This window comes from Phoca vitulina, unplaced genomic scaffold, assembly GCF_004348235.1.
Source record: "Phoca vitulina isolate PV1807 unplaced genomic scaffold, GSC_HSeal_1.0 scaffold36, whole genome shotgun sequence".
NCBI lineage: Eukaryota > Metazoa > Chordata > Mammalia > Carnivora > Phocidae > Phoca > Phoca vitulina.
The window spans coordinates 8,113,028-8,138,123 of NW_022589739.1; the positions used below are offsets into that span (position 1 = coordinate 8,113,028).

The 25,096-nt window shown below is 41.7% G+C and overlaps 1 protein-coding gene across 2 annotated transcripts; it reads left to right on the forward strand.

The window, feature by feature from the left end:
• The first annotated feature begins 438 nt into the window (after positions 1 to 438).
• NRIP3 (nuclear receptor interacting protein 3) lies at positions 439 to 24,927 on the forward strand. 2 transcript variants are annotated; one of them, XM_032427229.1, is made up of 8 exons: positions 439 to 581; positions 1,022 to 1,182; positions 17,205 to 17,366; positions 17,856 to 17,938; positions 20,136 to 20,275; positions 20,917 to 20,969; positions 21,085 to 21,179; positions 21,479 to 24,927. In XM_032427229.1, exons 1-8 carry the CDS (start codon positions 536 to 538, stop codon positions 21,492 to 21,494), a joined length of 756 nt encoding a protein of 251 aa, XP_032283120.1. In that variant the 5' UTR covers positions 439 to 535; the 3' UTR covers positions 21,495 to 24,927. The 2 variants fall into 2 exon arrangements, with proteins under 2 accessions (XP_032283120.1, XP_032283121.1); XM_032427230.1 differs by lacking the exon at positions 439 to 581 and having other exon boundaries at positions 933 to 1,182; positions 21,479 to 24,912.
• Positions 24,928 to 25,096: the final 169 nt, after the last annotated feature.

Here is a 25,096-nt window from a genome sequence, read left to right on the forward strand (position 1 = left end):
TTGAGAGTGAGTAGGAAGGACTCAAAAGAAAACTGGATTCCCGTTGCTCCTGGAAACATGCCGGAGAGGAGAGTGAAAGACCCTCCCCAATGGTAACCCCGAATTTTTGGCTTTCAAAAAGGTGCTTTTCTGCCCGGTGTTCCGAAGAGCAGGTGTGGGGCACGCACCCCTGTGTAGTCACACGGAGGCGGGGACCATCGCCACTCCTCAGCCCTAGGCTGACCCGCAGGTTTCCAGCCGCCCCTGCGGCCCCGGTCGAAGGGCGGATGCAGGGCCTCCCGGACAGAGGGTGCCAAGAGCCAGGGCAGTGGTGGTGGTAGTGGTGGTGGGGTCCCCGGAAAGCCGGCTCCAGCCCGCCCTCAGGGGCTGCCCCCTCCCCAGTCACGTGGTCTGGTGGGTGGGGACCGACATGAAGTTGCAGAAATCCTGAGCCTTCCCAACTCTGAAGTGCGCTGTGGACGCTGGGGCTCCCGGAGGGGCGCGGAGGTGGAAGTTTGCGCAGCCGAGCAACTGCGCGGAGGGACGGATTTGGAGCATGGCGCAGCTGGCGGTGATCCCGGGGTCGGCCACGGCGTGGCCAGGTGAGCGTGAGTCGGGGGCGGCGGCTGGGGTGGGAGAGGCTGCTGCACCCTGGGGCCACCCACACCCTATCCCGGCTCAGGGGATGCAGGGCACCCACAACGGGAGAGGGCGGTTGGGTAAAGCGGTCCTGGTAGACTCTCGGCGCTCTGAGTCAGTCCAGCTAGCGTCACCCCTCCTCGCGGGTCCTTCTCTTCACGGAGGCGGCGCGGAGACCCACAGCGGCCGCGAACGCTGGGGAGCCGTGCGCTGGGTGGGGGCGCTGTGCTGGCCCCGCCCCTCCGCGCGCGCACTGGCTGCTCCCCGTGACGTCACGCTCGGCTATAAAATGCTCGGCGCGCGGCTCTCGCGGAGCTGGAGGAGCTCGAGGCTGAGGGCGGCCGGCGAGCGGGGAGCGGCCGGGGACGCTGGGCCGCGGGCGCTTCAGCGATGTTTTACTCAGGGCTCCTCAGCGAGGGCGGCCGCAAGGAGACGGACATGCGGGAGGCGGCGTCGCTGCGGCAGCAGCGCCGGATGAAACAGGCCGTGCAGTTCATTCATAAGGACTCCGCCGACCTGCTGCCCTTGGACGGCCTCAAGAAGCTGGGCTCGTCCAAGGACACGGTGAGCCCCCGCGGCCGCGCCCGCCTCGGGATGCCCGCGCGCGGCGGCCGGTCACCTTCGCGCCGTGAGGCTCCCGGGGCCGGCCCTTGGCCGCTTTCACTGAGTCACCGGCCAGGCCCCTGCTCCCGCCCCCTCCTGCCGCTGTCCGCTGTCTCGCTAGTGCTGTTTTGAATTCCTCTCCATCCAGCATCTCCCTGCTTCGCTTTCCCTGGGATTCCGTCGTAGCTTTACCAGCTCGCGCTGTCTTCCGCTCTGCCTCTTCCCTTCGTGCCTCTGTCCTCTCAAGTAGGAGACCCTGCCCTGCCGTCTGGCCCTCTGATCGCCTTTCCTTCCCGTTATTCTTACTCGTAGTACCGAATTTGATTGCATGATTGAGCCTCGCCTGGCCAGGCTGCTTGGCCGGTCCAGTGACCCAGACAGAGGTGACTCCTAATGGCTGTGGGAAGGAGAGGAAGAAGTGGGAAGGGGAGGGGGGTGTTTCTTGGCAGTCACCATACCCAGATGATTTTGTTAAATCCATTTCCCCCTATGCAAAATCTACTTCTCCGTTTGATTTTGGGCTTGTCTGCCTTAACCTTCCCTCCTGAGGGGGGAGAGAGAGAAAGGGTCGAATGTGAAGGTTTCTTGAACCCCACACATCTGTTCATCAATCTCATCTCTCCCCCTACTCTACCCCCACTCGCAAAGAGTGGCTAGAGAGAGGGAGCCAGGCTGCTCCATCTCACTGACCAGCTAACGTCTGGAGCTGGAGCTGGCGCAGGCTTTTTTCTGGCAGGGTCGTTCTTCACCTTAAGAAGGAGAAACTCCAAGACTGGAGGTCTGGGTTCAAAGACCATGCTGTCCTCTACAGGAGGGGGATGGGTGGCTCAGGGTCACTAGTTTAAAGAACTGTATTTGACTAGTTTAAAGAACTGTCATCCTTCAGTCACTGTAGTGGTACTGGGTCAAATATATGTTTAGCTTTGTGGTTTTATCTGAAGTTTTTTTTTTCTTTTTCTTTTTTTTTAAGATGTATTTATTTGAGAGAGAGAGAGAGACAGAGCACAAGAGCGGGGGGGAGGGACAGAGGGAGAGAGAGAGAATCCTCAAGCGAAGTCCCTGCTGAGCATGGAGCCCAACACAGGCTCCATTCTAGGACCTTGAGATCATGACCTGAGCTGAAATTAAGAGGCAGCTGCTTAACCACCTGAGCCACCCAGGTGCCCCTATCTGGAGTCTTCTTGTAGTTTTCTTGAATTTCACAATCACTTTATTCATCTGGGCAATAACTTGTGAAGCATTAGTTAAATGTCTTTTAAATGAGGTAGGTGCTCTGTACAATTTTTTCAGTATTTTTTTTGAGATTTTAGAATATTTAATTTGGCAGGGAAGGAAAGGTGTCACTTGATTCACTGAAATTGCCATTCCAAGCCCCAGATGACTATGAAGAACTTCTGAATCCACTTCCTTTTTTTTAAACATCTCTAATGACACACAGATACTAATATCAGGTTTGTCCTCCTCCATTGTGATAAAAAATAATTTTAGTTATTTTTGAGCAGGGGACGGCTACCCAGTTATTTTGCTGTTTTGTTTTGTTTTGTTTTCCAAAGGTAGTCTTCCTGCAAAAGCCACAGGATAGTCAATCTAATTTATGCTCACTCAGAGTGGTGAGTGACTGAAGTACATTCCTAGAAAAGAGAACTCTCTTTCTTCCCTTCTTTCAATTTAAAGCAGTCTAGATTCATTTAGCAAACCAGGTCTAAGTTTTCTTACCTTCAGCCCAAAATAATCATAGTTCCTAGAAGCCTCAGGAATGAATAAAGAGGGAGTATTTAGGAAAAGAAGTAAAATGTGGAATGTTTTTCTTCCCCATATGCTGGATTTAAAAAATGATTGATATTTGGTTGTCCTGGGCTGTCAGAGTGCCCTGGCCCTGAGAAACTACCACTCCATCCTTCTGCTTAGCACTCCTTAGATTACTTTATCCTGTGTAAGAAGAATTCCATCTGCTTTTCTGACTCCGGTCTGTGGCAGTTGAGCCACACAGGAGCTTATAACATAAAACATAGCCAGTAAGCTGGAATGAGGAAGCATCCTTAAGAAGCAAGTTACTGCCATAGATATGATGCACAGCAGTTTACTGTGAGACCCTGAATTAGGGTTCACACTTTCTCTCCCCCCCCCACCTCCATCCACACCATTGCCATGGACTTGATATCCCTTTCTCACTGTTCTCACACCCTTAATGTGCAAATGATTGCACAGAAGAGCTAGAACGGGTCACAGAAACCAAGGCAGATTGAGGTAGGGAAAGGAAAGTTGTGAGTACTGGGGTGAGGGGGCATGATTAAGCTCTCTTAGAACTGATGTTGCTGCATCAGTACAATCTCAGAAATAACTTTTTAAGTACCCTACTGCTTCATTTCATGGATACATCTGGTGGTATAGACCAGTGTTGACTCAGTTTCCTCTCACCAAATTGAAATTCTGAGGATGCCAAAACTGATTGAATAGGTCTGTAGTACAAACTAAATAGAAGAGGGAAAATGGAGTGGATGGCACCAGAGGGAGATAGGGGGAAAGGACAAATTAGGTATTTGTTGTTGCTGATGGTACAGAAATAGTGGACAAATTAGTTTTAATTGAGTCTGGGGTTTGTGCCAGTGGAGGAGACTGCAGGTTGTTTTCTTTACATTAGTGACCTATATTAGAATTATACTCCTGGGTTTGTGAATTATCTACTTTTACCATGCTGTTTCTGTAACATTCACTATTTGATACCAGTCTGCCAACTTTTTTTTTTGGATTAGCAAAGAGCACCCATAGGCAATCAGATGTAGTCTTCTTCTGTTTACCCTAGGGGGGTGCATTTGTCCTATTCCTGTTTGTGTGTAGTTGGCTGCTACAAAGTCTAGTGAGGATAGTAATCTTATTTCTTATTTTATATTCTATATTATCTTATTTTGTTTATCTTTTCATTTTGTGATGGCTTTTTTTCTGTGTTAGATTAAGAGCCAAAATTAGAGATATGAGTAATATTCTATGTGATTTATTATTTTTTTAAAAGTTGATGAAGGTGGAGGAAAAAAATCTCCACTCTTGGAGTTTTGCCTCTTGTAATTTCTTTTGTCTTAGCTACCAGTTTCATAAATGTTCTTTTCATTGAGGTAGGGACTTTTGATTTTTAAAAACAGCCGCATCACTTTGGAAACATTGCCAAACTACTTTCCTATAGAATTGGGTCAATTTATATACCACCAGCAACATGAGAGCCTCACTTCCTGGTTTTACTTTACCTCGTAAATACTGAACAGTATTATTGAAAAAGTTTTGCAGAAGTGAAAAGTGGTATTTTTGCTATTAAAAAAAATAAAACAAAAAACAAACCAGTCCTGTCCCCAAAAAACAAAAAACAAACCAGTCCTGTCATGGGGTAATATATGCTGTCTTTCCTGTATGATAATATTACTGACCATCAGGCCATATCCTTAGTTGTCCAGCAATAGAGAGAGTGTTTTTCTTTCCTGTCTATGATTGATTCTGCTTATAGCCAAATGCTTTAGAAAAACTCACTAGAGGGGCGCCTGGGTGGCTCAGTCGTTGAGTGTCTGCCTTCGGCTCAGGTCGTGATCCCGGGGTCCTGGGATCGAGCCCCGCATCGGGCTCCCTGCTCCGTGGGAAGCCTGCTTCTCCCTCTCCCACTCCCCCTGCTTGTGTTCCCTCTCTCGCTGTGTCTTTCTCTGTCAATTAAATAAATAAATAAATAAATAAATAAATAAATAAATAAATCTTACCAAAAAATCTATAAAAAAAAAAAAAGAAAAGAAAAACTCACTACAATTAGAAATGGAGGCCAGAGCAAGGATGATGGAACACAGCAAAACAAACTGACCATGAGATGACTAGCTCTGTACTCTGAGTATCTGATCTACCTGATCAGAATGCCATAAGACATCCATAATGCTACAGGTTTTGAATCAGAGAACTTTAGAGCTTTAGAAGAGGAGCATGAAATACCATTATAATACCAGGATCTGGTGCAAACTGAAGATTTCCAGAGCCGTGATTGTGTCCTAATTATAGGAAACATTATTTGAACACTTGCTGTGTTCAGGACACAGTGCTAGGTGCTCAGACCACAAAGAAGATAGCAAAGTTTCTTTCTATAAGAAGTTTATATAGATTAGGGGGAAGGACAGGATAGATTAATTAATTTATTCCACAAATATTTATTGAATGCTTATTACATGTCAGTCAGTACTCTAGGCATTAAAGATATGATAGTAAACGAAAATGGAGTTTCTGTCCTAATGGAACTTGTATTGTTGCAAGGGGAGAAGGCAGAAAATAAAAACAAGTAAATATATAATATATCAAGTAGCAATAAGTGCTATGGAGAAGATGAACTAGGGTAAGGGGAATAGAGAGTACAATGCCAGGGTAGGGTGGAGTGGGAACTTGTACTTTATAAAAAGGTGGTCAGGGAAGGCCTCTCTGATAAGATTACATTTTAGGAGATACTGAAGGAAGTGAGAGAGCAAAATATCTTGGGAAAGAATGTTGAGACAGAAGGAACAGAAAGTGCAGAGGCCTGAAGTGTCAGTGTACTTGATGTGATTGAAAAACTGTAAAGTCATCGTGGCCAGAGCAAAATGAGCAAGGTGGTGATAGGAGATAACATCAGAGTAGTGGGAGGCCAGACAACTCAGGACCTTACAGGTCTGATATTTGGTCTTTAATCTGTTATGGGAAACCAGTAGAAGACTTTGTGCAGAGGGGTAACATGACATGACTTATTTTATAAAAAGATTACTCAGACTACTGTGTGGATTAGGCTGAAGAGGGGCAAGAGTAGAAGCAGGGAGACTGATTAGGAGCCTGTTATATGGTAATCCAGGTGAAAGATGAAGGTGGTTCAGAGCAGTGTGATAGCAGTGAAAGGGACAAAGAAAGATCAGGCCCTGGATATATTTTGAAGGTAGAGCTGACAAGTTTAGTTGATAGATTGGATTAAGGATCTGAAAGAAAGAGTAGTCAGAAATGACCTTAAGGTTTTTGATCTAGCAATTGGAAGAATAAAGTTGCCATTTACTGAAATGGGTAAGACTACAGGAAGAGCAGATTGGGGATAAGGAATAAGAATCAGGAATTTGATTTTTGAATGAGTTAAGTTTGGAATATCTCTTAGTTAATCGAGTGTAGCTGTTGAGTAGACAGTTCCACAAGAAGATAAATAACACCACCAGGAAGTCTATGTTAGTTGTTGCCAAGGTGTTACAGTCAATAAGCACTAGAGGAGTTCAGTGGAAGAAGTGATTGCTCTGGCCTGATGTGACAATAGTGATGGAGATCAACATTTGATTACAGTTTCATCATTTTATGGTGAGTCAACGACTATGAGATGTTATGGAGAGGAGGCTGCTGCCAGAGTGTGCCCTATAGAACCTCAGAGTAAGAATTTTACAGTTTATCTGGTCCAATCCCTGACTGTGTGTGAATCCTTCCTATCAAAAATGCAGTCCACCATGGGCACCTGAGAAACCACTGTCTCAGACCAATCCACAAAGCAGATAACAATCAGGAATAAGACTCTTCTCTTTTGAAATAACATGTCAGGGGGTCACACAGAAGGTCTAGGGCAATATGACAGCCTGCCTTAGATAGATCCTCATGTGTTTTTGAGCAACTGTAAACCCAGAGACAACTTGTCTATGTTTCCATGGGGTAGAATGGGTCACATGTTGTATATTCAACTAGTACACAAAGAAGAGAAGGCACAGATAATGGTGCTCTTTTAGATTTCCAAGACCTGATAGACATATATATTAGACTTGAAATGAGAGTCAATCAGGAGTCCATGTTTATCTATAAACTTTAAATAAGGACTAAAATGGAATAGGATGATTTCATGCCCTTTTAGGAAAAAAAGGTGAATGGTAATCAGCTTCAATTTTAGGCTGAGCGTGAGAATTTTAAATAAATATATACACAAACATATACTTAGCAACATTTGAGTGCTTACTGTATACCTGACACAGTGTTAAATGCTCCATATGGACATCTCATTTAATCCTCACAGATGCCCTACAAAGTTCTTACTAACTTGAACTCAACTTTGACTCTAAAGCATATATTTTATTTTTTTGTTTTTACCTTATTTTAATTTAATTTAATTTAATTTATTGGTAGGTGGCAGGTTTAATAAGCAAAGGGAATTTACATATGGCTTGTCTTGGGCATCACTAAGATCAGTAGATCCCTGCACCTGCCCACCAAATTTTAAAAGTTTATTGGGAGGCCTTGACTAGGTTCACTTACGCATATCATGCAGGTGTTCTCAACACCATAGCACTATCTCAAGGCTGTGTTCTTGGAGCAGCCTCTGGGAGTGGGAAAGCCAAATAGAATTCACATTCCAAGGACAGGGGTGGGGGTAAGAGTCTTGGATGGTACAGTCCCAACTCATGGATCAACCAGTGGTCATGTCTTTTCCATGACCTTCCTCAACATTTTATAATAACAAAATAATCCTAATTCCTTTCTCCTACCCCTTGTGTCATTGCTGTTATTAATTTCATTTCACCTATACATAAGAATATATTAGCATATACTGTATAAAAGCATTATATAAAAGCATATGTAATCAAATATATTATTGCTGTATTAATAATAATTTTGAAAAAACTGATTAAGAATAAGAAGAAGAGAAAAAAAGAATAAGAAGGAAAGGTTTTATTTTAGTTTCACTTATTGATTTTACAGAGGTCTTCCTGTCTTTATAGAGATCCTGGTTTCTGACTTATATCATTTTCCTTCTTTCTACAAAAACTTCTCTAATATTTCTTGCAAAGCACATCACTAGCAACAAATTTCCTCAATTTTTGTTTTTCTGAGACAGTCTTTATTTCTTCACTTTTGAAGGGTAATTTGGCAGGTACAGATTTTGAGGTTGGTGGGGTTTTTCTCTCAACAGTTTATTTTTATTTTTATTTATTTAATTTTAATTTTTTATTTGAATATAGTTGACACTATTGTTACATTGGTATCAGGTGTACAACATAGTGATTTAACTTCTCTATACGTTATGCTGTGCTCACCACAAGTGTAGCTACCGTTTGTCACCATACAGTGCTATTACAGTATCATTTTTTGCCTTTTCTTCCCAGGACATATTCATTCCATAACTGGAAGCCTGTATCTTCCACTTCCCTTCACCCATTTTGTTCACCCCTCCCACCCCCTTCCCTCTGGCAACCATCAGTTTGTTCTGTGTATTTATAGGTCTAATTCTGTAAAGCATATATTTTAAACACTACTCGAAGCAAGGGTTGGCAAACTTTTTCTGTAAAGGACCAGAGAGTAACTATTTTCAGCTCTTCAGTCCAAACCGTCTCTATTTCAACTACTCAGCTCTGCTATCATAGTGCAAAAGCAGCCACAGACAGTAAATGAGTGGGGTTGGTTGTGTTTCAATAAACCTTTATTTGTAAAAATAGGCATCAGGCTGGATTTGGCTTGTGGACTGTATTTGCTAACCCCTATTCCTAAGTGGTTCTGGCTGTGGTTCTATTGCTAGCTAGAAAACTTGGGTTTCTCCTCTGGGAGTAAATGCTACAAAGAAGGTAGACTTATGTCATTTCCCCTATTTCCCAGTCTGGTCTATTCTGTGGACCACAAAATCCCATTAGTTTGATTCGGTCTGGGTAAAGGGATTGAGAAAGTGGCCTTAGAAGTTCTTGCTCAAATGCATGATTTTGTGGCATTCTCACAGTACAATCTACTTCCTCTCACCTCACTTTTCTTCCCACGCCACAGCCTGATTAGAAGAGTTATTTAAGCATATTGGGTGCCAGATTGGGGAACCTCAGCTATTTCTACCCAGAATACAGCACTGCCCACAGAGCCCATTTCCTTCAGAAACTCCTGATGATAATGAAGGCAGCGCATTTGAATTTGCTGCTAAGGTTTAGATGCGTAAACCCTGGTTAGGGTTTAGCAGCCACATTTCAGGAACAGTAGAGAACCAGGGACTGCTTAGGTTAGTAGTTACCTTGTTGAGGTAAAGCATAAAGCAAGATCCATGTCAGGAGGATGACTTGAGAATTATGTCCCGAAGGTTACCAGAGTGCCTGTTGCACCTTTCTAGCTAATTACTAATGTGTATTTTGAAGGACATCAGGAAAATAGAAGACAGTTCTTAGCCAGTATTTCAATGAACATAAAGATAAACCACTTAAGTAAATTTACAAAGCAATAGTCAAGGAGTGGGAAAGTAAGTAGTACAGATTACATAATGTGTAAGTATTGAAGGGATTCTGAAAGAATGAACTAGATGATGTTAATCAAGAAAGGCTTTTTGAAGAAGTAAAGAGTAGAGATTTGTTCGATCGGTACTATATCAAGAGCTAAGGATATAGCTGTGATCAAAGACAATTAAGGTCCCTGCCCTTGTGGAATTAACAATCTAGTGGGGGAGTGATATAGTAAACAAGTAAATAAGGAAAATAATTTATAATTACTATGAAAGAAATAGTGGGACATGTTAATAACTAAAGTGGTGGGGTACCCACTTTAAATAGTATAGGCAGGGAGGATATCTTTGATAAAGTGACATTTGAGCTGAGACTTGAAAGATGAGAGCAAGCTAACTATTTGAAGTGTTAGTGGGAGAACATTTCAGACAGAGGGAATAGCAAGTGCAAAGGCATTGGAATGGGAAAGTTTTTGAGCAAGGAGGTGTGGATGAATAAAGGGACTGTGGCATGTATATGGTATATAGATAGAGGTTGGAGAAATGGACAGGGATCAGATGATGCAGAACCATATAGACCATGGTAAGAAGTTTGAATTTTGTTCAAAGAACAACAGGAAGCCATTGAAGGGCTTTGAGTAAGGGAATGTATTAGCTAACTTATATTTTTAAAAACTCACCCTGGTTGCTATGTAGAGAATGAATTGGAAGAAGGGTGAAAAGAGGCAGAAAACAAGTTAGGAGTTTTTCGTAGTTCAGATAAGAAATGATGAGCCAAGAAATATACATATATGGAGGCAACCTAGGTGTCCATCTGTGGATGAATGGACAAAGAAAAAAATATATATATATGTTCAGCCGTATACATATATATTCAGCCATAAAAAGAATTAAATCTTGCCATTTGTGACAACATGGATGACCATGAGGGTATTATGCTAAGTGAAATAAGTCAGAGAAAGACAAATACCATATGATCTCATTTATATGTGGAATCTAAAAAACAAAACAAAACAAACAAAACAAAAAACAAACAAAACAAAAAACAAAACAACCAAGCTCATAGACACAGAGAACAGATTGGTGGTTGCTGGAGGGTAGGGGGGTGAAATGGATGAAGGTGGTCAAATTGTACAAACTTCTAGTTATAAAAAATAAGTCATAGGGCTATCATGCACAGCATGATGACTATAGTTAATTATAGTGTACTGCACATTTGAAAGTTGCTAAGAGGGTAGATCTTAAAAGTCCTCATTAAAAGAAAAAAAATTTGTAACTATGTATGGTTATGGGTGTTAACTAGACTTATTGTGGTGAACATTTTGCAGTGTGTATAAATATGAAATCATTATGTCATATACCTGTAACTAATATAATGTATGTATAATGTAATTGTACCTCAATCTTTAAAAATTTTTAAAATAATTATACCTCAAAATTTTTAAATTTTTTAAAAAAATTGCATTATTTAAAATAAAACTTAGAGGAAAAGTTACATTGCATTTTTTTAAAGATTTTATTTATTTATTTGAGAGAGAGCACGAGCAGGGGGTGGGGAGAGGGAGAAGCAGGCTCCCCGACCAGCAGGGAGCCCGACGCCGTGGGACTCGATCCCAGAACCCTGGATTCATGACCTGAGCCGAAGACAGACGCTTAACCAACTGAGCCACCCAGGTGTCCCTACATTGTATTTTTAAGGTCTAACAAACTTGAAACTTTTCTGTAAGTATACAAGAATAAAAGTGATGGTGTCTTCGATCAGACTGGAGGTAAAGATGAGGAGAAGTAGATCAATTCTAGATATGTTTTAGAGGAAGCAACAGCGGTACTTTGGGAGGGAGGGTTAGGGAAAGAAAAGAATCAAGAATGGATGGGTGTTGGGACGCGTGGGTGGCTCAGTTGGTTAAACGTCTGCCTTCAGCTCCGGTCATGAACCCGGGGTCCTGGGATTGAGTACCGCATTGGGCTTCCTGCTCAGCAGGGAGCCTGCTCCCTCTGCCTGCCGCTCCCCCTGCTTGTGCTTGCTCTCTCTCTGACAAATAAATAAAATCTTATTAAAAAAAAAAAAGAATGGATGGGTGTATGGTGGTGCCATTTTACAAGTTGGTGGAAGGGGAATGATCCAGAATGTTAAAAAGTGAACAGGGCTTTGGAGCTCAAACTTATTTTATTACTAATGAAGAAAGCGAGGCTTGAGAGAAGTAATGCCTAGCCAGATTAGCGATTTGCCCAAGGTAGTATGTGACAACCGGTCATTTTGCTGAACATAGATAGACTTCAGGCTCCCTGCTCAGTGGGGAACCTGCTTCTCCCTCTGCCTCTCCCACTGCTTGTGCGCATGCTCTCTCTCTGTCAAATAAATAAATAAAATCCTAAAAAAAAAAAAAAGAAAGAAAATAGAAAAACTTCATGGAGGAATAAAGATAAGATTGGGAAGGAAGATGAGAGGTAGTTAAATTGAAGATTTTGTGTTCAATATAGCTGGCAAGAGAACCACTGTAGGGTAAGGAGACCATGAAAGTAATCTTTTAGGAGATTGCTTGAATTTAGCAATAACGGTAGAAATGGAGAGAGAAATATAAGGTGTTAAAGAGGCAGAGTTTCATTCACCAAGATAGGGAATAAGGGAAAAAGTGCAGGTTTTGTGGGCAAGATCAGTGGGACAAGTTAAGTATGGAAGTACCTGTGGAATGTCTAAGTAGAAAGTTCAAAGTGGCAGTTGGATCTATGTGTCTGAAACTCAAAAGTGAGTTCTGGGCATGAGATAGAGTCATCATCATAAAGGTAGTAATTTATGCAATGGAAGTAGATAAGCTTGCCTTGAAAGGATATGTACAATGAGAAAAGGACCAAAGACCAAGTGATGATTTAAGACATGAGCAGAGGCAAAGGAACCAGTAAAAGAGGTGGCAATTAGACAGAAAGATGGTTTTAGAAGCCAGTGGAGGAGAGTGTCAAGAAAAATGGAATGTTGAGTTTTACTGTAGCATTGTTTCTAATCACAGACATGTGGAAACAATCTAAATGTCCATTAGTAGTTAAATTGAGGTACATTTGTACCACAAACTCAAATGTCTGCAGAGGATGTGCTGTTTTAAAATGCAGAAAGTAGTGGGTTAAATGGGTGATAGGTATTAAGGAGGGTACCTGTTGTGATGAACACTGGGTGTTATATATAAGTGATAAATCACTAAATTCTACACCTGAAACCAATTTTACCATATATGTTCAGTAACTAGAATTTAAATAAAAACTTGAAAATAAAATGCAGAAAGTAGGGCAGATGTAAGAAAATAGGTGCCAAGAAAGAGGTAAGAAATAGGGTGAACTGGCATTATACCTGCCTAAGTTACATTGTATGTACACACACACACACACATTTTGGTCTTTGCATGATTTGGCCAACACTGTTGGATAGCTAAATCATCACCCATTCTCAGCCCTTTTCTACCTGCCTGACTCCTCTATAGACATTAGAAAAGCTGGATTCTCACCCAACCCCCTTTTTAGTTAAGACTGGCCATGAGAATTCTGACCAAGAAAGATACAGGAAAAATACTGAGGGAATTTCTGGGAAAGCTTTTGCTTTCCTGATAAAAGGGATAGATGGCACATAGTCCCTTCCTCCTTCCTCCTACATGTAGATGTAATACCTGGAACTGGGGCACCCATCATATGACCATGAGGGGATATCCGAGAGTACAGAGACAGTAGCCCTGAAATTGTTAAACTGCTGAATTATTGCCAGCATCTGCCTACCTCCGACTTCTTGTTATATGAGAAAAAAATACACCTCCATTTAAGCCATTGTAAGTTGGTTTTTCTTGTGGCTGAACATTTTCCTAATATATGGGGTATATTTTTTCATTTAGTATTTTTATAAAAAATACATGTATATTGCTCTCAAGGCCTGCTACACATCCTATATCCTAGACTTTTCCTTCAGGGCCATTCTCAGAATGTCCTTTGCCTCTCTTCTCTATTGGATCCTTTATTCTTGAACCCTATGATTTTTTCTTTGTTCATTGGTTTCCCTCATTTCAGTGGAGCATATCCTTCAGTAGCTTCTTGGGGATGATTGGGAATTAACTTTCCTGAGTCTTGATTTATAGTTTGGCTAGGTTAAGGAATTATGCACTGTCAGATTTTTAAAAAGTATTATTTCATTGTCTTTTAGCTTCCATTATTACCATTGAATTGTCCTATGCCATTCCGGTTCCTAATCCTTTGTATTTGGATCATATTTTTCTCCTTGGAAGCTTTTGGAATCTCTGTCACTCATAATATTCCAGAAATTCATAGTGATGTGAAATCTTGTTGTGGATCTTTTTTCCTTTCATTATATGAGGATCTATGTGGGTTTTTTGAATCCTTAAACCCATATCCTTCAGCTCTGGCTTAGTATGGCACTCTATCCTCATCCTTAGCTGTTCTAGAAATCTGACAGTACATAATTTCTAAGCTTAGACAAACTATTAACCAACCAGAGTCTTTTGAGTTACTATTTCAAAAAGAATAAACTTTTGGCATACTTCCCAGTTGTCTGGGTCAAGTGAGAGTTTTATGCAGGCTTTATACTAATCTATTTCCCACCCTCTAGCCATAGAAGTTCTAATACCTCTAACTCCTCAGCCTTTTCAGAGTTTTAGTTTGAATAGGAAAATTGCTTTTACAGCTAGACCACAAAATATGTAATAGCTCAAACATGATAGTTTATTTTTCTTAAGTAACAGTACTAGTAGAAAGGTCAGCAAGACAGCCCTCTTCCATGTGGTCACTTAGGGACCCAGGCTGACAGTGACTCTTCTGTCTTCAACACGTGACCTCTGAGAAGGTTACCCCAAGGGTCATCTCCATTCTAACCAGTTAGAAGAGGAAAAGAATGGAAGAGTGTGCACAGGACATTTTTATGGGTCAGGTCTAAGAGTGATATATGCCACTTCTCACATTCTGTTTGCTAGAACTCGGTCCTCTGGCCATGCCTAACTGCAAAGAAGGCTGGGAAACATAATCTGGGTATTTATACAGTAAGAATAGGAGAACATGGATTTTGGTAAACAACTGACAGTCTCTGCCACTCTAGCATTGTGTGAAGTGGAATGGTGTGAAGCACTTAGCTTTTTTTACTCTTAGGTCAGTTACCGCTTTTCTGTTTGCTTCTCAGATTCCAAAATTTTGTCTCTCCTTTTTTGCTATCATTGTTTCCTTTATTGTTCTTTTTGCTCTTTTATGTTTAGGCCTTATTCCATGATTATGATTTTAGTGAAATTTTGGTTGGGAGCAGAGGTAAATGTGCAGTTACACTGTCATTTAAAACCCGTAGGCATAATAAAATGACCACAGAAAAATATTCCTGAGGTTCATATGGGTTTATCAGCTGTGAATTTTCAACTCCTGAACTATACTATCAATACTTTTAGTTGTAAAAATGGACAAAGAGAATTATAGGTACTGACATAGAAAAATGTCTTTCGTATATAAACAAAAATAGAAAATTTTAGAACAGTGTTATAGTATATGATTGTATTTTTGTATATGTTTGTACTAAAAGTTTTGGAAGGATATACTTCTAAATTTAAGGGCAGTTATTTGAAGGGAGTGGGACTGAGAAAAGGTTGAGAGGTTGGGAGACTTTCCCTTTTGATTTTATATACTTCAGTGATACCTGAATTTTTTCACTGAGCATGTATTGTGTTTGAAACTTTTTTGTTTACTAAAGAAAAGAACAAATACAGGAATTGTCAGCAGGGTCAAATGCCCTAGAGGAGTCAAGGAAAATGAAGGCTGAAAAATATCTACCAGATTTGGAAATTAGGAGATTTTATTGACGTTGTGGATCAGAAGTAATCTCAGTGAAAGATATCAGGAAATTTTTGGCTTCTTTAAAAATAGACCATTTAAGACAAGGGTGTAATTAGAGGAGGATATAGAGCTGAGGAGGCAGGGTCTGAGGTTTTGTGTTTTTTCCCCAATATATGAGAACTTTATGTTTTATAACCTGAGGAGGAGGGGTTCACTAGGGAAGGAGGAAAATTCAGAAGAGCGATGACTTCAAGGAAAATAATTTCGGATTTTTCCTCATTTGCCTCATCTGTCCAGTGATGATTAGACTCCTTTGAAAGATTAGGAGCATGTTCAGCAAGACTGATATAGAAAGAAAGCCCCAAATTTTCAGTGAGGAGGGCTTTCATTTATTAGCCTTTGAAGTTCTTTCTAATCTACAGTTCTACAAATTCAGCTTACAGTTGTACAAATTCAGTTGGTTCTGCGGAGCATGGACTTGACAGAAGGAAACACCCTGCTTTAATATGATTTGAGCTAGGAATCCAGGCTTATTAGTGAGAGAGATAAGAATGAAGAATTTGTTTCTTTTGAGGGGCAAATCATTCTCCAAGGAAATCTGACAGAGTTAGCACTTCCTCTAGCTCCTTATCAAGTTAAGAAGCTCTCATTTTCTTTTAAGTGCCTCTCTCTCTCTCCTTTTCCCAAGGATACTAATTTAGAATCTGCTTTGCCAAGAATCTGTGTATTTTGGGAATCCATTTCTTCACCTCACCAGGGTTACAGTGAGTCATGGCTCTGACTCCATTCTTCCTCAGAAATTGTAAGGTGGTAGATAATGAAGACCTTACCCAGTTCTGCCCCCTTTCCTGGGAAAATTCTAGGCTCTGAGCTTCTAAGAGTGATTTTCTTCCCCCTAAAATTGAGAGGCATCTGGTTATGTGTTACATAGAAACTTGGAGTCTTTCCTTTGAGAGATTTTAAATATTATTATAAACTGAGAATAAGATGCTTGTGTATAGAAATTCCTTAGGTCAAATAAGTCCTTATCATGAGGTAACATTTTCTAGAGGCCACTTTGGGTAAAAAGAGCAGAGCATGGATATGGCTGCCCTATGAACTCTCTAAGTTCTGTCAAAGAGCAGACTTGAATTCACATTCCTCATTCTGCCTCCCAACATTAGGTATCCTGACATAGATATAAGGTCTAATTAAGTCTCCTGTTTCTTGGTAAGTCTCTGCCCCTTTTATACTCTCACTTTTTGGCCCATCAGAGAGAGGGAGAATGGATAACAAGAATATGGCAAGAGTTGCATTATGCTTCTTGAGGTCCAGAGGATGTTAGTAAGGATTATTCCTGTGGGTTCTGCCAGGTTCCAAAGAATGTCTCCTGAGAGGATTGCTCAGCAGGTATGAATTCCTCTCTTCCCACCCCAACCACCCCATGGGTTACTCAGCCCACAGGAGAGTCAGGCCACCAAGGTATATGCAGACTAGGTCCAAAAGATGAGACTGTAAGGGAGTAAAACTTGAAATAGAAGTAGGCAGAGCTTCTGACAGCCAGTACTGGGTAGGTTTCTTTGGCCTGTGAGAACGAACTGCCTCTTCTATAAGTTACCTGGGAGGAGACATTTATTCCACATAGACTAGGGTCACTTTTCTCCTAAAATGCCCTTGTAAGGGGAGGAAAGACAGCAGGCCTAGGTAATCCAAATCCTAGGGGTTCCTCAGTTCTCTTTAGCCATAGAATATTCACTGGCCCTAGCCACATTTTCCAGTGTCTCACCTTGATTTTTCATTCATTCAAGGTGGCCTATTACAAATTGATTTATATAGTACCTGCTCTCATAATACCAATGAAGTCTCTGCTTGAAGGAAAAATAAATAAGAAGCAAAGGTAGAGCTCAGTTATGTGAGGCTTCTTTATTATTTCTGTGGTACCTCAGGGACAATGGGAGAAGGGGGAAATGACCTGTCACTAAGAATCTTCTGCTTTCTATTCCTCAAGCAACCTCATAACATTCTGCAGAGGCGCCTCATGGAAACCAACCTGTCTAAACTTCGAAGTAGTCGTGTCCCTTGGGCCTCCAAGACCAACAAACTGAATCAGGCTAAGTCTGAGGGACTAAAGAAGTCTGACGATGATGACATGATTTTGGTTTCTTGCCAGGTAATGTTCTGAGAATAGTTTTTCCAGGGTTTTCTGGAGAGCAGGATGTGGGCCCATTGTGATTCCCATAGTGGGGCCCTCTCCTACAAAGTGTATAGAGCATGGGTCTTATCATAGAATTCATAAGTGAGTTTTACAGGAAGTATATGTAATATTTTTATGCATGTGCATCTTCATGGGAGAAAGGACAAAAGCTTTCATCAGATTTGCAAAAGGGTGTGTGATACACACACACACACACGTGCACAATTAAGAGCTACTTAGTATATAGAATTAAATACTGAAAATCCTTAGGGATCCTCTGTCAGCCCTAGATTAAGCAGGAAAAAGGGCTCCTAAAAGGAGACTCAGCAGTGGTTAAAGATGAGACATTACCAACCCATAATTGTGAGATGCTCTCCAGCCCTGCCTTTCATATGACATCTGCTGCTTGCTCCCTTCCCTTTTGCTTCTCTGGCTCCTGCTGAACAGTATGTTTCCTTTCCACAGTGTGCTGGAAAGGATTTGAAAGCCTTGGTTGACACAGGCTGTCAGTACAATCTCATCTCTTCAGCCTGTGTGGATAGACTGGGGTGAGTAGCCACTTGTGCTGGGTGGGAGTCAGGTGCTTATGGTGCACTCTTTGCCCGAATCTATTTTGGGGTTAGAGATGGTGAGGGTCTCTACCAAGGTTCCAAGAGAAGTATGCAGAGTTCAAATATCAGCTGAATTCTCAGGCACCTGGGAGAAATCAGCAAGCCAGGAAAGCATCAGGTTTTCCATTAACTCCCACCTATTAAGTTCTGAGCGAAGACCTTTGGGCTCTGGAATGAGAGAGCATGAGATCCTTGGCTCATAGTTAGCCATGCCCTGATCCTGATATATGCCCTGCAAAGACAACAAATTAGAAGGAGCAGTAGTCCTGTTGGTATATCCCAGATGAGTAAAAGCAGGGATGTGGTTAGTCTTAGCTTACTCAGGGTCCTTCTGGAGGCCACACTGCCTGTCCCAAGATGCATCAGTCAGAACTTAGAATAGGACTGCTATTGGGGCGCCTGGGTGGCTCAGTCGTTAAGCGTCTGCCTTCGGCTCAGGTCATGATCCTAGGGTCCTGGGATCGAGCCCCGCATCGGGCTCCCTGCTCCGCGGGAAGGCTGCTTCTCCCTCTCCCACTTACCCTGCTTGTGTTCTCTCTCTCACTGTATCTCTATCTGTCAAATAAATAAATAAAATCTTAAAAAAAAAAGAATAGGACTTTTATTGCTGCTGGGCCTAAACCATTATAAGTTTGATTGACCAATAGTTTCTTAGTGCCTTTCCTCTCTGTAAAGAACGTGTAAAATCAAATCTTACTGCTGCCCCTGCTGGGGATTGGGTGTGAGGCAGATGCCTCATATATTGAATGTCTTTGGTTCTTTAACAGCTAGAATTGAGTTCTTCCTCTTTTAGTCAGAGAAAGCCATTTTGTATCTCTCCTCCTTTTCAGTCAATTGGTACTTTCATGTCTTCTTCCTTCTCTTCCCTCCTAAGTACTAGATGAGCCCTAAGGTCTAGCCCAGAATTGGAAGGATCCACCCAATCTCCTTTTCCACTTTTCTAGCCCTAAGAACAACAAATCGTTCCCTAGCTTAATCTCTGTATTGAAACAATCACTATAGTAGATATAACAGTTCATTCTAAGCTGCTTTCAAGATGTTCATACTCTTAGGTAGGACTTGAACAAGGCTTGATTGTATAATTGGTGACCTCTGCTACCTGATCTGTTCCTTCTTGTTTCTACCCTGTCCTCACCCCTCACCGCCGCTGTGACTCTTTGAGGCTGGCTCTGCAGGTTTTGTACATTGCTATTTAGGCTTGTGGGAGGAGTCCGGGACACAAGTGCTCTTGTGGGAAGAATCCTGAGCTTTTTTATGTGGTGAAGAGATGAGATAAAGTGCAACATGATGGTTCCAGAAAGACTAATAATGTCCTGGTGCATAATTAGGCAGCAGTCTGCCATGGTTCCAGAGGAATTAATAACCATCTGTAAAACTGCACTTATTTTTCTTTTGGATGAGCTGTAACACCAAAAGAGAGGAAATGGAGTAAAGCAGAAATATTGGCACAGAAAGTCCATAATTAAGTTTTTATCCACCAACCCATGATAGCTTGGGTGCTGGCTGTTCCAATCTGCTTATATAACTGTGTGAAACCTGGGCGCTGTTCCTTTCCTTCCTCCCCTGCAGAGACAAGTTAAATTAATAAAGACTTTCCCCATGATATTCCTTGCTGATATCAATATCAATATCAATGCACTTACCAAATTAGTACCAGCCTCCATTAATGTTATAGCTGAAGACTAACTGATGAGGATAAACTGAAACAGAAAAGGCAAAGAGAAAATTAGACACTGAACAAAAAGCATCTTATAAAATTAGGACAAACTCCTGCCCTTTTTGACATCTTTTACCCACAGAGGGGTAAAAAGACATGTTAACTAAATTGCCTTGCATATAGATGGGGATGTTAGGATGCAGAATAGGATTTTCTGAGTGTATCAACTTTCATTTTTCACCAGTACAGATAGTGACATAGCTTTTTGAGAATAGGAGCTGAATCTTTCGTTTTTTATATCCCCTGGCATATGTAGGACAAAGTTCTGAAACAAGTATAGGCTGGCTAGCACATTTTTTGGTAAATTAATCCCAGGAAATCCCTAGAAAAGACCAATGGGGGTCATAAGGTAGACATTATCAGATTCCATCAGAAACCTCTGCCAAGGGGATTCTGATATCTCCCTCTCTGGTGCAGACTCAAGGAGCATGTCAGATCTCACAAGCATGAAGGAGAGAAGCTTTCTCTACCCCGGCATCTGAAAGTAGTGGGCCAGATTGAGCACCTGGTGATCACACTGGGCTCCCTCCGCCTGGACTGTCCAGCAGCTGTGGTTGGTGAGTAGAATTGAGAACTGGACCTATGGACCCCTATTGTAAACCCCCTCCCTATCCACCAAACCCTCATAAGATCTCATGCCTGTAAATATTGACTTCTTCAAAATCCCAGGTTTCCATTTTTCTGTACTATAGACTTGTCCCAATTTTTACTCTCCAAAGTACCAGATTCAAGACATGTTGAGAATCACTAAGAAAAAGGAGTGTGTAATTCAGGATAAAAAAAATGTAAGGAACATTTTTGTGTGCCAGTGGAAGTGGCTCCTGAGAGCTTTCCCTGAGCTAGTTGCAGGTAGAGGGCAAGATCCCTTTACTCCTTCACCATAAATCGCTTGATAACTTCCCCCCACTCCTATATTTCCCATTTTGTACTCTACTCTAGACTACTCAAGGTTCCTGGGTTTTATCTAAAGGCCTTTGTCCTTTCGAGTTTAAAAGACCTACCTAGGTTTGAATCTTGGCTCTATTACCTTTTAACTATAATGATCTGGGAAAATTACTTAATATCATAGATGCTCAACAGATGTTTATTGGATGGATGGATGGATGGATGGATGGAAGATTAGATGGAACCCAATGGTGATAAGGCTGACTTCTAAACCAGCATAGCAATAATCGGATCTTAATTTTTTTTTTTTTAGAGGACAATGAGAAAAACTTGTCCCTTGGTCTCCAGACTCTCCGATCCCTTAAGGTAGGGTTGATTCTACTTTCCCTTTGATTCTTACTCTCTGAGGCAGGGGTCCTCTTACATGGACCATTGACAGTGGGATCACGGACAGTGACCAGTGATTCTCCTTTGTTTTTAGTGCATCATAAATTTGGATAAGCACCGGCTGATCATGGGGAAGACAGACAAGGAAGAAATCCCTTTTGTGGAGACAGTTTCCTTGAATGAAGACAAGTAAGTGCCCAAATAGGTCAGGTCAAGTAAAATCCATTTGTCATTAAGTGGAGGGGTTCTCACACAGGATATTGGGTTGTATCCTGCCTTTGTCCTTCAGTCTTACCACAAGTACACCCATCCCCAACCCCTAGAGTTCACCATCCTAAAAAACTCTCTAGCCCACATTCCAGAATAAGTAGTGATGATACCACAGAGTGGTGGGGGAAAGTAAGAAGCTTTTAAACTAAAATTGTACTTGCCTTCAACCTAACTTCTTTGGATTTGGTATTATTTCTTCTATTTCTTTCTCATTTCAGCACTTCAGAAGCATAACTACAGACTGCAGCATGTCTGCACGTATGCACACATACCAGGTTGACAGATTGAGAAAACTGGGTTTGAACCAAATGCAGTAGCAACTTGCTGTGGACCAAGTCCTTCCCTCTAATAGAAGCTCCAGGGGCTCCTTCCCACCCAGTCCTCTCTAGACTTTAGTCCGTGCTTAGAGATCTTATCTGGCTATAGCCATTGTTTTTTACTCCTCTGATCACTTAATTTATAGACCTTTTGACACTGCCAGGTCTCACTTGTGGCCTACTTCTCTGCTTCTTTCAGGAATTTGCTTTTATTAGTCAAGTATAGGGGCTGCCAGGTTCTGTTTCTCCATAGATACACTTGCTTCTTTTCCTATAGCTAAAATGTATGATAAACAGGAACCTGACCTTTACCTCCTTTCAGTTGTTCCAAAGAGGTGCAAGATACCTATGTCTCAGAATTAGAATTTCTTCTAATTCATTCATTGATTTCTCAAAAATAAGTTTATCTGAAAGAGCCCAGAGAGATCATCTAGTCCAACTTTTTCATTTATAGGTCCAGAGAGGCAAATGAATTGTCTAAGCTGTTATACTAAGTCAGTGGCCAAGGAACCTAGAACTCAGACTTGACAAGCCAAGGCTATGTTCATTCTCCCATGCTGCCTCTTTTGTCTTCAGGGCTTGAGAGGAGGATGAAGAGGTAGGGACTTTAAAAAGGCAAGGTAGGGGAAAAATCTGCTTTGGGGATGGATGCCAGGAGGATCTGGGTAGCCCTTTCTCCCATGTGCTAAGTCCACTAAAAGTCTCTGCCCCAAATTGTCACATTTAGGACCTTATTTTGGTGCCTAAAAGCTGAGGGCACAAAAATGAGTGAGATGACCTCTCACCTTGAAATTCTTGGAGAGGAGGAGAGGGAAGGAACCACAGACAGAAGAACATTAATCACTTTCTGAGATGGAATTGAAGGCTTTGGTAAATAATCTGGGGATCATTATTAGACATTGATACCCTCAAGATCTAGTCAGTATTTCTGGCCAGACTGTTACTTGTCTGCCACGGACTCAAGGAGCTGGGGTCAGAAATAGGGAAAGGAGATGAAAAAAATCCAAGCACATCCAGAATAGAAGGAAGTACTGGGTAGAATCAGTTGGTGGGAAGTCCTACCTGTGGAAACCTTTCTGGGGTGGAGGTCAGGAATGAAATTTCCAGACAGGGAACTGAAGGTTGGGAAACTCTTCAGCCTTGTTCTGCTTCAAGGAAAGAGGCAGGGCAAGAGCTGACAGTGTTAAGGACAACTTTTTCTGGCTGCCCAATGTCTGCTGACCCTTCTCAAAATGTTGGAGATCACAGGGGTGTCTCAAAGCTTTTTTGTTGGGGTGTCAGTTTAGGCACACAGATACCTGTACTGAAATCTCCCTTTCAATTTGGTCATAGAAGTACATGGAGAAGTCAGAAAAATAATCAGCTGTGAATATCTTTTTAAGAGATTTCCAAGTCTACCCTTGGTTCATAGCAGTAGTTTCCAGAGCATTTAATGGATCCCACTTTGAATTTTGCCAGGTCCCACCAACAGTCTCGTCAAGTGTTCAGCTACTGCTATCAAATAACTCTTTGGAACTCTGAATGTTTTTAGACTTACAGAAGTTCCCTAAAGACCAGGAACTTAGTGACCCTCATTTGAACAGCTAGGCAGCTGGGTCTGGGTCACCCCCAGACCTCCTTATCAGCCTTCAGCGCCCCCTCCAGATTCACCCCATTTTTGCCTGGGCAGGGCAGGGGGGGATCTGTGCCTTTCCATTGAGGCCTCTCCACTCTCCTCCTCTACCTATCATGGCACCACTTTGGCCTGCTCCTTATCCTAAGACTGAGTTGAAATACTTCACCCCTTCCTCCCCAGGTTGAAAATTCCACTCCAAGCCTTGACTCTTGGCCACAGGTGAGGCATGTTGGAAGTTCCTTGGCCTGGCTTATCCTTATTTGGATTCCCTGTGGACCAGGTGAGGCCAGGAATTCTTAGGTGTTGAAAGGATGTGACTAATTCTGGCCCTTTGAGTTCAGGATTCTGTGGCATCAGAGGGATGATCAGATGGCCTTTAGTGATCTTTCTGGGTTCTGAGAATCAGTCACTGACTTGCCAGTTTTGGAATAGAAATAGTTGGGGTGATCTGAGCTTAGGGTATCATAATCTCAGTGCAGTCAGATCATTTGAATTCCCTAGCCAAATAATTGTACTTTAAACCTCAGGCTTGATAGAGGTACCTAAAAATGTCTAAAGACAACTATGGGAAGTCTTGAGCTTCATTAATCTTTAAATGCTATCAAGTTGATTATTCTGATAGCCCATATCTCCTTGATATTCATGAGGGAGTACCTGATTTACTTTTCAGGGGCTGGCAAGATGAAAAGGTAAAGTTAGTTCTTCCCAGAATCCTAGAAAATTCTCTCTGGCACCTCTGATTCAGGATGTGGGAAGAAAGTGTCTACCCACACTGTGTTCTGAAGGCAGGCAGTAGCAGGAAGTAACCCTGTAGAATTAGTACCCCTCTCATTCCTTATTAGATGTCCATCTCAAATACAGGAAGTTTGAAAAATACTGTTTTTGTTATTTGGTATATCTATGCCTGAGTTATATGAGGAAAAATGTCTTCTGACTTTTCTATTTCCTTGCCCTGCACAGACCCCACCTGGTAAGATTTTCTATTCCTTAGCTCAAAGTGTTTGTAGAATGGATCACTTATTGTATCAGCTGCCCTGACTTTTGTGTAATAGAAATACCTTTCCAGGCTGGAAACATGGAGGAGATGGACCTGGATTCTTTCCTCCTTCTGTTGCCAGGCCTCTACATTGGCACTTTTACCTGCTCAGTGTTTCTGGCTGTGTCGGGTTTATTTGTGAGATTGATATAACAATAAAGTGAAATCTTCCCCTCTGTGTGCTTGTCTGACAGTCTCTGTGTCAGGGCCCCTGGAAGGTGAGGGAACCAGGCACAGCCTAATTACATCAGTGTTTCTCTCATAGGGTCCTCTGAACACAAAGCTTTGAGGTCCTCATTTCTTCCATTGCTACTAGTCCTTCAGCAGTCTCTTACTGGCTGTATGTCCTTGGGCATATCAGTGAACCTCTCTGAGCTTGGTTTTGTAGTCTATAAAACAGATGTGATGATAGTACTTGCTACATAGTATCAAATGCAAAGTGGTTGGCTATGGTAGTCCCTTAAAGATTTAACAGTATATGAGAACAATCTTTTATGGTGGGTAGCAGTGTGTAAGAGAATATTTTTCTAGAAAGGGACATATTTATTTAGTTCAAACAAATAGCACAAGTTTCGGAAGGGGGAGTATTATTGAATGAGTCCTAATACATAGTTAAGGCCATTGTCTAAATGACATTTCAAATAAATGCATTTTACAGATGATAGAAACTTACTTTTTAAGTATTAATATTTTAATATTGAAACAGTAAGATTGAAGAGTCAACAGGAAACATTCTTTAGCTATGACAGTGGTTAGTTATCACAGTCTAGAATTACAGTTCCACTGCTACTTAGATGATACTACCATTCTACCTCAAAAGATTTTCTGTCTTAGTTTTGTCCATTTATTCTAAATATAAAAAATTAGG

Coding starts and splice junctions, on each gene's coding strand:
- NRIP3 (XM_032427229.1), top strand. CDS start 536: ATGGCGCAGCTGGCGGTGATCCCGGGGTCGGCCACGGCGTGGCCAG. Junction 1,183..17,204: donor TGGGCTCGTCCAAGGACACG/GTGAGCCCCCGC, acceptor CTATTCCTCAAG/CAACCTCATAACATTCTGCA. Junction 17,367..17,855: donor TGATTTTGGTTTCTTGCCAG/GTAATGTTCTGA, acceptor TCCTTTCCACAG/TGTGCTGGAAAGGATTTGAA.